General features: G+C 39.4%; 1 protein-coding gene across 2 annotated transcripts in view; it reads left to right on the plus strand.

The window, feature by feature from the left end:
- The window catches only part of LOC123972657 (piezo-type mechanosensitive ion channel component 2), an 86,075-nt gene that overhangs the window by 47,554 nt on the left and 23,839 nt on the right, over window positions 1–14,682 (plus strand). For both annotated transcript variants that reach the window (XM_046052224.1, XM_046052225.1), the window contains 12 exons: window positions 80–411; window positions 3,710–3,870; window positions 5,150–5,326; window positions 5,593–5,724; window positions 6,447–6,647; window positions 6,743–6,947; window positions 7,702–7,803; window positions 7,957–8,122; window positions 10,558–10,801; window positions 11,101–11,215; window positions 11,704–11,860; window positions 13,170–13,259. In XM_046052224.1, coding sequence (XP_045908180.1) covers window positions 80–411; window positions 3,710–3,870; window positions 5,150–5,326; window positions 5,593–5,724; window positions 6,447–6,647; window positions 6,743–6,947; window positions 7,702–7,803; window positions 7,957–8,122; window positions 10,558–10,801; window positions 11,101–11,215; window positions 11,704–11,860; window positions 13,170–13,259 — 2,082 coding nt within the window. The remainder of the gene's footprint in view (window positions 1–79; window positions 412–3,709; window positions 3,871–5,149; window positions 5,327–5,592; window positions 5,725–6,446; window positions 6,648–6,742; window positions 6,948–7,701; window positions 7,804–7,956; window positions 8,123–10,557; window positions 10,802–11,100; window positions 11,216–11,703; window positions 11,861–13,169; window positions 13,260–14,682) is intronic.

The following is a 14,682-nucleotide window of genomic DNA, read 5'->3' on the forward strand; positions in this document are numbered from 1 at the left end:
CCTTATAAGTATAGAAATACATATATGTGTGTGAGTCTGCATATATCTCTGTGTGTAAGAACTTCTCACATGTTTTTAGATTGGTGGGAACCGACGGCAGCCTGGCAGACCTTACCATGCTCAGCGCCAGCTCAGTGGAGGCAATAATGCTCAGAGGGGGGCCAGAGCCACAGGAGGAGCAGGTGGAGATAGGGGAGCAGGAGGAGCAAGAAAAGCAGGAGAAGGAGAGGGAGTGGGGGACAAAGGAGAGGGAAAAGGAGAAGGACCAAGCCCTGGTGGTGGTGATGTATGACACTGACGTGACCGACGAGAAGCCCAAGAGCTTCTCCAGCCAGCGGCAGTCCAGCACAGAGGAGAGCCACCACTGCAGTGCGAGGACCGAGCCAGAGCCGAGCACCGAGCAGAGCTCAGGTACTGAGCAGGTCCACAAGCTTCAACAAGACATTGAAGATACAGTGAATCATATTACGGCTGAGACAAAGTCTTATTTTCAATATTACAGCATTTTCTTGATTAATCAATTGAATAATTATCCAATCCAAATTTATATCTAAAGCACATTTAAAAACAACCAAGTTGGCCAAAGTGCTGTACATTGACATGAATCAAGAAATAGACAAAAATACAACACCAAAACAAAACAGCAACATACAGCTCTCATATTAGATTAAAAGCTAAAGAGTAAAAATGAGTTGTAAGTCGCGATTTAGTCTGTAAAATGAAAATGAATGAAAATAGAGAATCCCATTATCCCAGAGCCAAAGGTGACGTCTTAAAATGCAACTAACAGCTAAAAAGCTAAAGATATTGTCTTTATGATGCCAAACAGAAAAGCTTCAAACCTCATATTTTATTATTATTATTACAACTAATAAAATATCTTTATTTGTATAGCACTTTTCAATACATGTGCAAAGTGCTTTACATGAAGGTGCAAGCCCATGTCTGGCCTTAAAAGTAATTCAAAGCAAGCAAAAGAAGGTGCTGTAGATCTCCAATCATGTTACTATCAACTTTTTAATAAATCAAAGTTGTTGATTAATTGTCTTCTAGTCAACTAGAGTAACTCATTCATCATCTGATTATTTTGTAGCCAAATCTCCCTCTCAAGCTCATGGACACCAGGGTTTCCAAAGGTGTCAGTATCCCAATATAAATTTCAGAGATTTTTGTCAGAGATGCAGGTTTGTCAAGATGAGTATGAGACGCCTAGGTAAATCAGTAATTCTAGGAAATTCAACAACTTGTAGACAAGAAATAGGTTGGATTGTAATGGTAATGTAAAACGTATATTTACAGTAAATAGTGGGACCTACAATATGAAGCTACAGTATTTAGTTAAACTCAACTTTCTCGCTTCCTCCCCGTCAGTTGATATAGAGTCACACCATCATAGAAAGCAAATAGCAAATGCAGCCAGTCTGCAAACAAAACAAAAACAACACTTGTGCATTGTGTATTTGAATGAGAATCTGCGGCTCTTTTAGCTTTGCTGTTGAGTAATTCGTTGACCGTGGTGACTGAGGATTCTGGGGTACAAAAACACAGAATGCACTCCAGTGTAGTACTTTACTAATTAGTACCCCTTTAGAATAGCATATTGTTGAATAAAATGCTATTGTCACATACTTATTAAATCAGCACAGTGTGATTCTGAAGAACGTGCATTACTCTTAAATGCATCATTCAGGCACTCAGATGGTTTACTAATCACACCGGCATATGGGTTTGAATGTGTTGCATATTAGTACTCTCTCTCTCCCAAGGTTCCCAAACTACGATTAATGTGTGAAAAATCATCGAGAGGCTGTGTGGCAGAGAGTTGTATTTAAACACTCCAGCATCTTATATGAGCTTTTGTGTGTGATGCTGTTGTTTTCCTCCAAGCTTCCCTCACTGATGGCCGTGTTTCCCCTTCGCACTGTGTTTACAGCTGAGCCTCATGCGCTGCTATGTAGCAGTGCAGAGCAATTTCAGTCATGAGTGTGTCTCTTGGATCTCTCTCAGCCTGTAACTCTTTAGTCGGCTCGGAAGACGTATGTTGCATACAATCTTTAAAGGCCAAAGCAAGATTTACCTCCATTTTTCTCTTCTGATGCAGAGCATAGCTCAAGTGCTGACGTTCACCCTTTACATCACCCTGCTAAGGCCAACTTTCACCTCAATATTAGTATATTTACACAGACAGTTACACTGGTCTTAAATTAAAATGGTTTTATATACACAGAAAATAAAATAGGTGATAAAACACAACCCTGCAGGGCCTCTCGATTTATAATGAGCTGCAAGCTATATGAGCTATATGCTCTCTCAGAGTTTCTTATCCAAACAATGAGGCCTCTGTTGAAACCTATGATAATATGGCTTTCTACCCACCACCAAACTGTGGCTTGAGTTTTTATATCCTTTGCGAGAATATAAAACCATATATTAAGGTTTCATTCTCAGGTAATAAAATTAACGTTTTTTTGGATTTGTAATGCAGATTTTAGCCATGTTTCCATACGCCTTTACATACTGTATATGGGAAATCAAACATTTTACAGTTTCAGAATTTAGCTGTCACATTTGCCCCAATAACACCAGGGATTAAATTAATATACATATCCTTTAGCACGTGCGTTAAATTCTAGATTTGCATGTTTGCTGATTGGTTTTAATTTCCACGGACTTACCTCCTATATATCAGAGATGATTTGTAGGGCTGACAAACTCTAGATGTAGCTTGTTGAAAAGTAGTTTATTTTTTATTGAAAAATGTGTATTTAAATACTAACTAACCATCCAGGACACAATTTAAAGGATAATGCTGGCAAGTACAGGGTCTGTTTTCACCTGTGGATTAATACTTGGATTAATATTAATGGCAGTACTGTATGTGGAATTGATTCAGAACAAAGTACAATTAGTACAATGTCAATAAAGAATATCGTCACCAGTTCAACAATGTGGCTCATTTACACCAATCAGCCATAACATTATGACCATTGATAAGATAAACAGCAAGAGAACATTTTGCCCTCAAAGTTGATGTGAGGATTAGAGCAACCCCTGTCCACTGCCGAAAGCACCTCCAATGGGCATGGGAGCATCGGAACTGGACGAGGTGGCCTGGTCTGATGAATCACGTTTTCTTTTACATCAAGTGGATGGCCGGATGAGCGTTTGTCGCTTACCTGGGGAACACATGGCAACAGCATGCACTATGGGAAGAAGGCATGGTGGTGGAGGCAGTGTGATGCTTTGGGCGATATTCTGCTGGGAAACCTTGGGTCCTGCCTTTCATGTAGATGTTACTTTGACACATACCACCTACCTAAGCATTGTTGCAGACCATTTATACCCTTTCATGGAAACGGTATTTCCTGAGGGCACAATATTAGGGATGTGGTCATAATGTAATGGCTGATCAATGTATCTGCCTTTAATGTTTTTTGGCACAGGGGGAATAAGATATATTAGGCTCTGGCTACTCAGACATTACTTTATTTGGTATCTTCATATGGTTTATTGACACTTATTCCTGAAGTGTCTGTCTCAGCTTGAGTTGGTGTTTAGAAGACATGTATGCCAGAAGAGAGATAATAGTGTTTAAACAGAGGATACGCTGCTGTAATTAAGAGATGGAACCTGGAAACGCTTTCCATTTGCACCTCTTCAGTCTTATTGTTTTTCCATTTAAGTGTATCTGGTTTTTATCTCTCTTCAGATCTGAAGAACAAATGGCACCTGGTGGTCGACCGTCTGACTGTGCTCTTCCTCAAGTTCCTGGAGTATTTCCACAAACTGCAGCTGTTCATCTGGTGGCTGCTGGAGATCCACATCATCAAGATCGTGTCCTGCTACATTTTCATGGTCTCGGTCAAAGAGGTATGAATGGCTGAGTTACAGTTAAAGACAGGGAGATGCTAAACTCAGCATCTGCATCAACAGGTGGTTATGACCGCTTAATGAATTGTATCTGAGCTTGGTCGAGTGATTTGCCTGGTCAGCTTTAAAGTAGCCCGTCCTCACAGGTGGTAACGTTTAAGGCATCCAAATGTTCTTGCAGTTGTTTTCTTAGTCTTGAACCTTGAGTTTGTATTCCAAATCATGAAGGAAATCTTATCCACAAAGCTTTTCTCTCTTAATGTGTGTAATGGGAGAAATACACATTCAGGAGTTTAATGTCATTGTTAAATCCACAACATGTAGCATTTTTAGTTAGTGTATATTAGTAACTGCTGCTTTGTCTGTGCGCCGCTCTTAACTTGGCACATGGTTGGTGCAGTGACTGATGTTTAAACAGTAAATGAAAGGTATTTTTATGATTGTAAGATGTTAACAGTGGATTTTATTTGGCTTGGACTCTTTAAGAGAGCTATACCTTTTCTGTGCACCTTATAAGTAGGGGAAGATGTGCCAGATACCCTGACTCTGCAAAGTGGATTTTATCCAAAGATATCAGTGCTTTCACATTCTTGTGCTACACTGGCACAATGTAAAACAGAATTTGTTTTCATAGATTTTAGTAGGTTGTAGTCAGACTCAGTATGTAAAAAGAATGACAGTGGCATTTATTTGTTTGTACATAAATGTCAATATCTTCCACAATAAGCACATTTCATATGATTGTGAGGTGAAGAGCTATAAAAATAAATCACAGGTACATTAGGCAATGCTTGGTTGATTTTGTTGCTCAGACTCTGTATAATATAAGTTGATCCCTCTCTCAACACTGAGCCAACTTGAACCAAGTTGAAATTAACCAGGACTGTCTACTGCACCGCAGACTAGCCAGATAATAGTCTGAGGGTATTTGAGCAAACTATAGAAGCTGTTACAGTTTCTGAATAGGAAACAAAGCCTTGGTTTGTTTTCCTTGTTTGAGTTTGGAGCAAATTGACAGAGGGTTTTTAATCTTATATTAATGCTCACTTTGATAGTCTTTTAGACTCTTTTATGGTTTGTGACCTCAAGTTTTATGTGCTTTTTTAAATTTATTTTGACTTGCCTCAGATTATTCTTTACCAAGTGCTGTGTAAACATGTTTTGGAACATGTACTGTAATCTTTTAGTAATAAGGAAAAGGAGAGTGTCAGTGGAAAAGGGATTAGTGTGAGCTGGTTTCTTTTTTTTGTCCTCAACACCTGTATTGTCTCCTGTGCAGGTGTCTTTGTTCAACTATGTGTTTGTGGTGTCCTGGGCCTTCGCACTGCCCTACAGCCGGTATCGGCCCCTTGCGTCCAGTGTTTGCACTGTCTGGACGTGTGTCATCATTGTATGCAAAATGTTGTACCAGCTCAAGTCTATAAACCCGCCATCGTACTCCTCAAACTGCTCGACGGTGAATATAATCAGAACACACTTTTTGACCCTAGCTGCATACATACACATACTGCCTAACACAAGAATAAATTTGTTCATGTTTCAAAAGAGTCCTATCTAAAACAAACCCTATTTATTACACACCACATAAATGCATAATGTACACACAAACACACAAATTACACACCTACATCCAGATTATGTTTATTTATTTCATGATAAATATTATGGCTGGGAAGGTATGGCACAATAAATTTTGTAACATTTTGTTAAAATTTTTGTCAGACCCAACAATACCTAGGCTACACAGAAAATAAGCAGAAAGAGATGAAGGAGTCTGTGCTGTATGAGGGCCTTGTGGATCCAGCCATGTGGGTGGGCCTGGAGAAGTCCAATGACCTGCTGGGCTACCTCAGGGTGAGGAGTTTAAACATTCATCAACTGAAAGCTTGCATTATACACGGGATATCAGGATATTTGATATTGATATTATATTATTTTTTTTGCTTTTCTGGAGAGAGTAAGATGAGAAGGTTAATACCACTATCTTATTCAAATGTGTCTGTTAAACAAGAAGCTGGAGTGAGCAACTGTTTAGCTTAGCACGAGACTGAAAACAGGGACAAACAGCTAGCCTGGCTCCGTCCAGAACTAACAAAATCTGCAAACCAGCATCTCTAAAGCTCACTAATTAACAAGTTTATATCTTGTTTATTTATCTGTACAAAAACTGAAGTGTAAAAATTTGTTTTTTTGATTTACAAGGCGGTTATGACTCCAAGAAGTCACTGTGCCCGGCTAAGAAACAGTGCTCACATTATCCCCCAGAAAGCCTCAAAGATTAATCAGAAGGACCTCAAATATTATGTTTATAAACTAACAATTGTTGCAAGATAAAAAAGTAGATCAATAAGTACACTGGTATTTAAGCTTTTGGTTAAGGAATGTCAGAAAATATGACAGATGTCCAGTCCAGCCAGTGGACAAACTTATACCACACTTCAAATCAAAGAAAGTTTTGTGTTTTTGTTTGATAAATTACTAAAATAATTTCAAAATTCTGTCAATGAATTACTGTCATTGTGTATTTTCAACAAAAGGAATACATATTTAAAAACCTTCTTTCACCATCTGTGCAGAACAACCTCTTGATGCTGGCTGTCTTAGCATTCGAGGTGACCATCTACCGCCACCAGGAGTACTTCAGAGTGAGGAACAAACTGTCGCCTCCCGCTGCCAGGATTATCTTCCATGATATCACACGGCAGCATTTAGACATTGGCATCATCAACTTCATCAAATACTTCATCAACTACTTCTTCTACAAGTTTGGACTTGAGGTAGAGACAAGTGAAAAGAGCTAAAAATACATCTTTTATCTGAACACTGTTAGCTCCGTCGCTTTATGTGTATACTCCTCATGTGTTTCCCTCAGACGTGCCTGCTGTTGGTGGTCAATGTAATCGGACAGCGTATGGACTTCTATGCCATGCTTCATGCCTTCGCTTTGATAGCAGTGATGTATAAACGCAGGAGGAAAGCCATTGCTGAGATCTGGCCCAAGTACTGCTGCTTCCTGGCCTGCATGCTTACTTTCCAGTACTTTATCTGCATTGGGATCCCACCAGCAGCGTGTAAAGGTTTGTGTGATCAACTGCCAGATTGTACCAACGATAACCAGAGAGTCACTGGAAAATTATTGACAGCCAGTTGCTATGATATCAGTCCAAAATCAATTACTATTTTCATTATCAATTATTATTGAATAAATACATATATTTTTAGTCAATTGTATAATCATTTAGTATATAAAATGTAAAAAACATTGTAAACTGATAGTCCCAAAGCCACGGTATTGTATTTATAATTATATAAATGACAAAAAAAACTGCTCATCTTTGACATTTGAAAAGCTGACAGCAACAAATTTTTGGTATTTTAATGGATTATCTAGATTGTTGTCAGTGAATCTTCTCGCCATTAACTTTTCATTTAGCCCTACTATGATTTATCACTTGGCTGACACCGTCTATTTTGTGTCATGGTGATCTTTCCAGGTGCTCTAAGTCTCAAAATTAGCGATGTATTACTTGTAAATTACATTGTAGGATCAAAGTAATTTTAATCACAAAATACACATCTGTGTAAAACTTCCATATCATGTCCCAGAAAAACACTGAGTCCTTAAATTGCTTCACATAGTTACAAAATGTATTGTAAAGGACATAAAAGCTGTTTCTCTGTCTTTGTGATGTACTTTTTCTGTTTTATTTGTTACCATGTCATGGCTCTTATTGCCGGTCCGGTCATTCTAAAGCGCACCACATATAAACCTGCCATTTTTATGTTGTTTACCCATATGTCCCATGATGATGGTGCACGTTTTAATTTCAGACTATCCCTGGAGGTTTCCCAACTCTACTACAGACTCCAACGTGGTCAAGTGGTTCTACGCTCCAGATTTCCTCACCAAGCCCAATTCAGCGTTCCTCATCTGTACGTGTGTCTGCGTAGCTATAGAGATGAGGTTTTTTTGTAACTTGTAGATATGTAGTGGTTATGATATTGATATTGATGATTGTCAATATAGTTTATAATAATAGTATTTATGTTCAGCAGAAATTAGATTTCTCCTCTCCTCTTTTCTAGATGACTTCATGTTGCTGCTGTGTGCCTCTCTCCAGAGGCAGGTCTTTGATGATGAGAACAAGGCTGCAGTCCGCATCATGGCTGGAGACAACGTGGAGATCTGCAGAGACCTGGACGCAGCCTCTTTCAGCGTCCACAACCCGGTCCCGGACTTCATCCACTGCAGGTACAGCAGCTTACACTGACATCATGCTCTGTACTCACGAGACAAGGCGAAACAAGATAGTGGGTGAGATGAAATAATGACTGGAAAAACAATCTTTTATTTGACTGAAAGTCACAAAATGCAAAACAATACAGGTGCATTTAGAAATGTATCTTACATATTGTTTGTGTCTTGTCTGTCACTCCGTCGGCGTTCATTGTTTCCACCTGGTACCCAAATGCTGCCACACAAACAGTTTAAAAGTGGCGGGGGCATCTTCTGTGCTAATTTCATCCACACACTCATCATGCTTATATCTTGAGACAGCTTTTCACCTCGACGAGAAATATTGTCACGTCTTGTTTTTGCGCCCTTAGTTCCCACTGCAGCAGGAAGGGGCCCAAGTATGTTATTTTTTTTTTATATTCCTATTAGGACTCGCTCAGCAAATCCCTTATCCTAGATAAATAAAGGTAAGAAATAAACTGAGGGATGACAGTAGCTCATGTCAGTAGCTTAGTGAGAGCTGTTATTGAATACCCACTGTAGACATAATTCAGAATTTTGGCTGCCGTCCGATATTTGAATCTAGAGCTAGATACTGACTTTGCACATAAAAAAGAGTGAGGAGAGGAGAGAGAAGAACAGAGTGAGTTGGAAAGACGGCGAGAGCATCCTGACCTGTCCACAGTCATTGATTATGTGCTCTTCACATTCCACTGTTTTGATGCGCAAAGTGGACAAGTCTTTTATTACCGCACTCTGTGTCCATCAACAAGCCCTAGTCGAGAGAAAGAGAGCTGTACAGCCGTCTGTCCACGCCACAGCAGCTCTGCACTTATTCCATCGTTTCCCTCCAGGATCGAATTACGGATACGGAGTGGGGGAGAAATCCATAATCCACAAAAACACTCTGTCCGTCACTCCGCGACTCAGACGCTTTTGCCCTGTACTCTAACTCAATAAATAGCTTTCAAGTATGGAAAAGGTATTTTCTCCCCTTGATGAAGGACACTCACTCAGCTATTCCGGCCCATCATCGCCTCGTCCGATCCAAACCCACTTCATCAGAGCAGCTTCCTAAACAGTACAGCTGCTCTTGTGGTCCCATGTTTTCCATCAAATTAAAGTACATTGCTTCCTATGTTTTCACTCCACACATCATGTTAATGGCCTCTCACATGACAACTCAGGATCCATACGCATGCTTTTAGCATGTTAGACACATGCAGGACATATGTTAGTATACCTGTGCTCAGTGACAGGAGTCGGGTTTCAGCTCTGGTTCACATTCATTGATCAGGCTCCTGCCGGTGTCCTGACACTAAGTGATACACTAAACGTGATTGATGGGTGGATTTAGCACACAGCAACCGAATGAACTGAAATGTTTTGACTTTTATTATGTGGTAAACATGCATCGTTATTAGGAACTTAGCTCAGCCGGCCGGGGTCTGTGCTGTTTACTTCCACCTTCTGACTAAAATGAAATTTCTGTTCACAGACAAATAAAGAAGAAATTTAATTAAACATAAACAATAAAGCCACATTAGGCAAAATGTTTATGTTAAATGTAAATCTATCTTTCTGCGTTAATTCAGAGTGGGCATGAAAATTCATTCTTGACCTTGGGAAATATATTTTCCACTGTCCACTTAATAGCTTCAACCACATCTCAGGCTCTTCAGCAAATAGAGTTTGCTGTGGTGTCATGGAGTTGGTCCTGTTGTCATAAGGTACTTTAACTTGTATATAGAATATGGCGCTCGGGTCACGTAATAATAATAAGTGGTTAACATGGTCTTCATCTGCCGTTGATGAGAGACAGTTAAAAAATCTGGGAAAAGCTAGTAAGTGGCCTCTGAGGTAAGATTACTCTATCAAACTAATTGAGATGATATAAGATTCAAATAAAATTGTTGGATACAGACACCTCTCTGCCTACAGGAAGTGACGATGATTGATGCCATGTTCGCATTAAATCACCCAGACTGTGAATACGTTAGCTTGGTTGGAAAAGCTGTTCAGCCGGGAAATCACGGAATTGCTGAAGAACCCCAAAACCCATCTGTGGTTCCTCTTCCCAAAAATATTCAGAAATCAGAACAGTACCATCGGTGACAGTTCAATGTACATAGAATCTGATATTAATACTGATACCAGCAATACAGCCATTTTTAAAGGAGGTATTTGGCACACACATTTATAACTTGTTAAACTTGTTAATGAAGCACAAGTATGTACAATAATATAAACAGCTAATTTTGGCTGTTTCCATGTATCAGGTATGACTCCAGCAGATGGGTTTTGGAACAATGTGTGAACACTTCCCTTTCATGACATGATATGACACCTGCAGCAGCCAAGGCTTCTGAAAAACAAATAATTGATCTGTTGAATTTGGAATCCTTTTGTAAAAATAGTGCTGACATATCAGTTTCATCAATGTCCTTTAGGTCCTACCTGGACATGCTGAAGGTCATCATGTTTAGCTACCTGTTCTGGTTTGTCCTCACCATCATCTTCATCACGGGAACCACACGCATCAGCGTCTTCTGTATGGGCTACCTGGTGGCCTGCTTCTACTTCCTGCTCTTTGGTGGTGAGCTGTTGCTCAAACCAATAAAAAAGATCCTCCACTACTGGGACTTCCTCATCGCCTACAACATCTTTGTAATCACCATGAAGAACATTTTATCTGTGAGTAGTTAATCTCAAATTGTATAGCAGGATCAGTTTATTGACTAAATGATAGACAGTGTGCACATGAGGTGATATATGTAATGTTTAGATTATAAAGCATCTTTCAAAAAGAAAAACCTTCACTATAAACTTCTTTGTGCTATTTTAAGACACAGAGTTCATATTAACACTGCCTGTGTGTTATTTGAAATCAAAGATGTTAACAAAGATATTTAAACACACATACAATATAATATATAAATATATAAAATGTAGTAACCGAATTCAAGTATATAATAAAGGATTCTTGCTTTTAGATCCTGGCTTGTGGCTACATCAACAGTCTGATAAAGAACCACTGCTGGTTGATTCAGTTGTTCAGTCTGGCCTGCACCATCAAAGAATACAAAATCACCATCGACCAAAATTTAGGTGAGTGGACTCAACTTTTTACTTCCTCGTACATCTGACGATTGCCACTGTTTGTTTTCTTTTTGGAAAACATACATTTCACAAGAGGTTAGAGATATCCCCTTCAATGTTAGGAGCATAAATATGCATTTTGGCTAAAATACTGACATGCTGGTGTGATTCGAGGGAACCAGAGTGTGCATCCAAGAGTGTGTTTTGCAAGAAGCTGAAATTAAAGCCACACCCTTGTTTATTTTTCAGGCCAATTTAGTTCAGTGCCGTTTTTATCTTAATCCTACTGATCGACTGACTTACATTGAATACAAAACACTGCCACAATACTGAGTGAAACAGTAAGATTTATGCACCACCACCATATAGACAACATTACATTACATTAACATCTTTGAGAGTCTGTACAATTTACACTGATAAATGTCGTAGTCAGTAGTTTAGAATTAATTTGAGTCAATCAGATTGTATACAAGTGTGTTGTATGTATATTCCAGATGTGGATCAGCGCTGTGAGCTGCCCAGCAACGAGGCCGGGATCATCTGGGACAGTATCTGCTTTGCCTTCCTGCTGCTGCAGAGACGAGTCTTTATGAGCTACTACTTCCTCCATGTGGTGGCTGATATCAGGGCATCACAGATTCTCGCATCCAGGTAAACAGCTGAGGCCCAGGGGTGCTGCTCCCATGTTCAGATTCTACTAGTTCAGTGTTGTTACTGTATGCCTTCAAGGGATATGGAAAAAAGAAGTCCCTAATTAAGCTATACAGTATTTTTAATGGCTTTCTGTATCTGTCAGTGCTGCAGGGCTTTTCCTGCCATGACATGACAAAGAGATCTGATTGTTCTTGAGAATAAAGACACAAGTGCACTGCTGCTGCTGTCAGACTATCTATACTTAGGTTTGGAAATTTATTCAGTAAGCAAACAACATATATAGTACGTGGTGGACATACTTTTGACAGGGAAGAAAAGGAAGAAAAGGAAAACCAGTGATGTGTATCAAGCGAACACATCAGGAATGAAAGGGATATGTCTGAATTGGGACAAGTCTTAGACTGGGATGCAATTTGGGATAATGCTATTGGTACTTCAAAAAAACCAAATCATGAGTGTGTCCTTTGAAATTTTGTCTTTGAGCATATATAACACAGATAATTAGACTTAAAATGGGACTGATATCTGACATTAACCATTGGCTCTTTTATACCTGTTGTATTAGAGTGTCCAGGGGTTTTTAGATGTTGGGTTTTGGTTGTTAATAGCCTTCCAGGACTAACATGGGTACAATTTTCATTGGACCATTCTGTACATCTTCTAAATTCCCTTATGTAAAAGTCTGACAAGCAGGCCTGACTGCAGCCAAGATGATTGTAGTCCAGCATTTAAAACCTCCTAATCATATTTCAAGAAACTTATCATCTGTAAGAGTCAACGATGCACGAGCAAGTTCAATTTTAGTGTGGACAAATTTGATATTTCACTTATGAGAACTATGCTCTGTCTGTGGAGGTATAACTATGTTATCGGTTAGTGGAGGGGAGAGGTGTGGAGAGGGATAGGGATGGGGGTAGTTGGGTTAAACAATCAAGATGTAATCGGCAATCTAATATGTTGTCTTTAATTTGGGTATGACTTGCAGCAATGGGCCTGGGCTGGACTAAAATATGGGCTGCTGCGGCCTTGTGGTACACTCTCTAACGGGTGAGCTACCAGGGTTATAGTCACAGTAAGATAAATACGTAATGTACTTCTTGAGGGTTTTGTTTTTGAAATTGTAAAGAGGGATCCCATGTCAGATTTGGGAACCACTGGACTAAGGGGTCAGTCACGGATACTGTTGGTATAGTAATGTTTTTTTTTTTGAGTCATTAAATAGTAAAGTAGGATCAAACCTTCACACACTGACGCTGGATGTTTTGAACATTTGATTGGTCACTGATGTGTGTCTTGTGTGTTTCAGAGGGGCGGAGCTTTTTCAGGCCACCATAGTGAAAGCCGTGAGAGCCAGACTGGAAGAGGAGAGCAAATCTGTGGAGCAGCTGAAAAGACAGTGAGATTCCAAATATTTGACTCACTCCATGTTGTGTAATGCTGTGGTTTGGGTGTTTGTGTAAAATAGGCAACACTAGGGGACATTTTGAAAAGTAAATTTTAGAAAGGATTGCCCAGGTCTTACAATGAACTTGTAAAATGTATTCATTGACATAGATAAAACCTGCAGATTTTGTCCTCTGATTTAGATTAAACAGAGTTAATACAGCAGATTTATTTAGAACTACTCTGGGACCAATTAAGTTGAAAGCATTGCGTCTGAAAGAGGACAAAGAGCATGCACACTGATGATATGATTTCAGTTTGTGAGAAAACTCAAAATTCAAAAGATTTTTATTGATCAGACAAATTTTAAATACACTTGTGGTAAACATTTTTAGTACTGGGGGAAAAAACTGTTGCAGTTTTTGTGTTGTTGGACTTTAAAATATATTTCTCTGCCGCCCAATTCTTGCTGTGATTGGTTGGTTTTCCTACATTTAAAGGTTGCCGTTATTCTAGCTGTTAGTTTTCCACATATGGTCATTTGCTCCGCACGGGTAAGCTCAGTCTGTTTGTACCGCTCAACGATAACCTGAGCTGGGTAACATGCTTCAGGTCTTGGCCAATCAGAAGACAGTGGGCTTTGAGAGGGGCCTTAAAGAGACAGGAGCATCAACAGCTTGTTTCAGAAATGAAGGCCTACATGAAGGGACATTATAAGATAGAAAATGATTTTTCTGAACTTTGAATCATGCAAAGCTGCCATACAGGAGTCACAGAACAACAATATTGGACTGGAAAAGCAGTATAATAGGTCTCCTTTAAAATAAACTGCAGTATATACAGTGAGGAAAATAAGTATTTGAACACCCTGCTATTTTGCAAGTTCTCCCACTTAGAAATCATGGAGGGGTCTGAAATTGTCATCATAGGTGCATGTCCACTGTGAGAGACATAATCTAAAAAAAAAAAAAATCCAGAAATCACAATTTCTGATTTTTTAACTATTTATTTGTATGATACAGCTGCAAATAAGTATTTGAACACCTGTCTATCAGCTAGAATTCTGACTCTCAAAGACCTGTTAGTCTGCCTTCAAAATGTCCACCTGCACTCCATTTATTATCCTAAATTAGATGCACCTGTTTGAGGTCGTTAGCTGCATAAAGACACCTGTCCACCCCATACAATCAGTAAGAATCCAACTACTAACATGGCCAAGACCAAAGAGCTGTCCAAAGACACTAGAGACAAAATTGTACACCTCCACATGGCTGGAAAGGGCTACGGGGAAATTGCCAAGCAGCTTGGTGAAAAAAGGTCCACTGTTGGAGCAATCATTAGAAAATGGAAGAAGCTAAACATGACTGTCAATCTCCCTCGGACTGGGGCTCCATGCAAGATCTCACCTCGTGGGGTCTCAATGATCCTAAGAAAGG

The sequence above is a fragment of the Micropterus dolomieu genome, linkage group LG06 (assembly GCF_021292245.1).
Source record: "Micropterus dolomieu isolate WLL.071019.BEF.003 ecotype Adirondacks linkage group LG06, ASM2129224v1, whole genome shotgun sequence".
NCBI classification, from domain to species: domain Eukaryota; kingdom Metazoa; phylum Chordata; class Actinopteri; order Centrarchiformes; family Centrarchidae; genus Micropterus; species Micropterus dolomieu.